At 36.8% G+C, this 3,730-nt stretch overlaps 1 protein-coding gene across 1 annotated transcript in view; it reads left to right on the top strand.

The window, feature by feature from the left end:
* Window positions 1–3,135, top strand: part of LOC127943397 (nematocyst expressed protein 3-like) — a 10,349-nt gene extending 7,214 nt beyond the window's left edge. The window contains exon 3 of the mRNA XM_052539869.1: window positions 3,130–3,135. Within this exon, the coding sequence (XP_052395829.1) occupies window positions 3,130–3,135 (6 nt within the window). The remainder of the gene's footprint in view (window positions 1–3,129) is intronic.
* Window positions 3,136–3,730: the final 595 nt, after the last annotated feature.

The raw sequence follows: 3,730 nt of genomic DNA on the forward strand, positions 1-3,730 counted from the left end.
CTGTGTGTAATAAACAAAGTCAACGCGCACTGTGGACCCACCCAGAGGCCCATTTTCTACCAATGCGCTCTTTAAATAACAACAACAACAACAACAAAAATAAAATAAAATAAAATATTGCGCCATTGACTTTAGACTTTAGACCAGGTTTGAGTTGGTCTATGGCGCAGTCTATTTTCAGCTCCTTAAAATAGCAGTGCGCCAGCATTGTGCCTGAACACACCTCTTGGGTGCAAAATGGGCACAAATGCATTCGCTAATTAAACAACGTGGCGCTGGACGGGAAAATGCGACTAGCGATTAGCAAACACACGTGCGCTGCACCTTGCGTCGGATGTATGATAGGGCCCATAGTATCAAACTATTAATTATTATTATATTATGAAATATAACACCATGCCTATTAAATATAGAAATGGGCTTCTATTCAAGAATACATCAAAGTACAGCATTATGTGATATTTATGTACACATTTTTTAAAAAATGACCTTCATTATAGTTAATACATAAGCATGTGGGTGTGTACTGTACATAACACCTGTTTCCTCTCTGTCTGTGGGTGTTTGCATATTTACATCATGATTTATCGTTATCGATGCTTTCACAAATGGGGGACCCTGTCACGCACATCTTTCCATCTCCTGCCATTCCGCACCTTTAAATTTATAGACAACTAATGACTGTACTTCACTTTGGCTGGCATCCTCTGTTTTGATATACAAATATGACGCCAGTTCCGACAGATGAAAACCCCTAAAGACAGATAGATTTCTTATGCTAAGACCTCAGACCAATTGAGTTCTGCCCATGCTGGGCCAATTAACTGTCAACATCACAATGCTAGCCAAATACACAAATATCTTATGCTCCTGACAAGCTGGAGTTATGAGATGAAAGTAGGCTGAAACATTCAGGGTTCTGGATCAATATAGTCAACACAACCAAATGTATAAGATGTAATAAATGTTTCCAGACTGCTGACTTGAGATGAATGAATTAACCAATGACTTCTCTAAGCACTAAGTTATAGATACCATTGAAATGAATCGGAAGAGTGGGAAAGCATATTCATGAGGCTGTTTAGATGTTTTCCATGACTCTCAGTGTGTCTCCTAAACACAGTTATCTCTTTCTTTTCAATCCTCTTACATAACCAGAACCTCAGAGTGGGTCATTGTGATGTGTAAAATCAATTGTATCATATGTGTCATGTCTGATTTCCCCCCCTATTTTCTCGGACACACAGAGCAAGACAAAGCCCTTGTTTTGGGCTGTAAGAATACCTGATACAGCATGCCTGACCTTGAACACTTCAGAAAACAGAGATTTCCTGCTTAAGGTCAAAAAGAGGTTACATTTTCCACATCCTTCTCTAAAAAACAATCTTTTTTTACACCCATTTTGCCTACTCCAAAGTTTTACTGTTTGTCAGTATTTAACAGAGAGAGAGAGAGAGAGAGGGAGGAAAAAATTACTTTTATTTTAGATCTATCAAGAGGAATGGAGGTCAATTATTTATAAAACACTTAGGTGGTAAGGTGGTAACATAAGAGTTTTGAATTATTTAACAGGGGAACAGATTCAATTTAGAGGTACTCTACAAATGAATGCTGTTTGTGATTAACGGATTAAAAAACACTCAAAAATACTTGAATACTTGAAAGATGTGTCTTATAGAAATTATTCTAATATGCTGATTTGGTGCTCAATAAACATTATTATTATTATTATTATTAGTGGTGGGCATAGATTAATTTTTTGGATCTAGATTAATCTCACTGTTATCTTGAAATTAATCTAGATTAATCTAGATTAAAATGGCTCATTCGAATTGCCGTAGCTGGTGTCAGCGGGGACATGGTGAAGGTTGTACCAGTGGGCCCTGTCTGAAATAGTTTAATTTGTATGTTCATTTATTTTTATTTATTTTATTTTTATTTACATTTACACAATGTTTAAGTTTTTTTCAAGTTTGTAGGTGTCAAGGTACAGAAAACCAAATAATTAAATGTAAAAAAGCACTGGAGAGTCTTCAATGTAAAAATGAAATATACAATCAAACCTACATTTATTCAGACACCTTAAACATTTCTCACATTATTACAGTTTTGCCATAAATATAAAAAATTATATCTGGTGTCTGAATAATTTTTGGTTTGACTGTTAAGACTACAAAGTAATTCAGTCAAGAGCAGTGAGTGATTTTCATTTTCATTTTCTTGGATTAACATTACAGCAGCCAGTTGTCAGTCGCTAAATTAGGCGCGGTCACTTTAAGAGACGATGAACGCATCCGATATAATACACATCCCATTTTATTTCCTCAACTGTTTACTTTCACTTAAGGAATAACTGGCAGTTTTTTCTAGCATAATTTCCAAGGTGGATATTTTGACATATTTTGTATGTATTTGTCGGCACAAGAGCAAAAATAAGCAAATTCAAGTGTTTTGAGACGCCTTTCTCTGTGTGAGCCCTGAACACCAGAACACAGCGAGTACTGAATTGGGCTCTTTCACATCTTTTTGTTTGTTCAAACTGCGATTTGTATTTGTTCGTTCAGGTGCAGGAGGACTTCGAGGAGAACTTGGCAGAAGTGAGCTCGGTTCAGTGTCGCTGTCCGTGATACGCGGCTCTCTCTCTCTCTCCGCACCGAACACAGCACTCGAGTAACCAGCTACTCTGTTCAGCTTTTCCGCGTCTTGTGTTTGGATGCTTTAATGTTTAAATTGACAAGCGGTATGTCTTAAAAACACGTGAAAAAGATAAGCTTTCGTGACGATGTGCAGCGGTGGCCCGTCAACTGTCCTGAGCATCTTTTTAGGCTGGCCTCAGCCAGTCGGTTATATAAAATATCAAGGTGAAAGTAGACCCAGCTCCCAACCCAACTTTGAGAATATATTAACGGCTATATTTTTTTTAATCGCCCGATAAGAGTCTCACGTTAACGCAGCACGTTAACGCCGATAACGGCCCACCACTAATTATTATTATTATTATTATTATTATTATTATTATTATTATTAATATTATTATTATTATTATTTTTATTATTATTATTATTATAAATGTTGAAAACAGTTGTGTTGCTTTGTGAAAACCATGCTATATTTTCAAAATTCTCTCAGGTATAGAAGATAAAAAGAAATCAAAATCTTTTGTAGCACTATATAAATGTATTGCCACTTGATGCATCCTTAATGTACTTATTTCTACATCCTAAATATGAGTTTAAATAAATAAATATCTAACCCATAACTTTTGAACAATAGTGTTCAGAATTTCCATATATCATTCTCTCTCTCTCTCTCTCTCTCTCTCTCTCTCTCTCGCTCTCACACACACACACACACACACGCACGCACGCACGCACGCACACACACACACACACACACACACACACACACACACACACACACACACACACACAAGTTAATTTCAGACCATGCAAAGGCCTTGAGCTAGAAGATGACTAATGCATTTTCAAACAGGCCCTTATGAGTCCTCATGATTTCATGACTGACACATCTTCTAGTCCTTTCTCTCACCATGTATCTATTTAACCTTCTGGTCATGGAGACTATGAGCACGTACACAGACGTTACCAGCATAACTTTCTGGTATGGACATAAAGTGATGTATCAATAAACTTCATTCTGGGCATTCACTGTCACTGCTACTGTGGCTCTAAATAACATTCATTAGCAATGAAAGGTAGCTGTGTCCTTG

This window comes from Carassius gibelio, chromosome A3 (assembly GCF_023724105.1).
Source record: "Carassius gibelio isolate Cgi1373 ecotype wild population from Czech Republic chromosome A3, carGib1.2-hapl.c, whole genome shotgun sequence".
Classification (NCBI taxonomy): Eukaryota; Metazoa; Chordata; class Actinopteri; order Cypriniformes; family Cyprinidae; genus Carassius; species Carassius gibelio.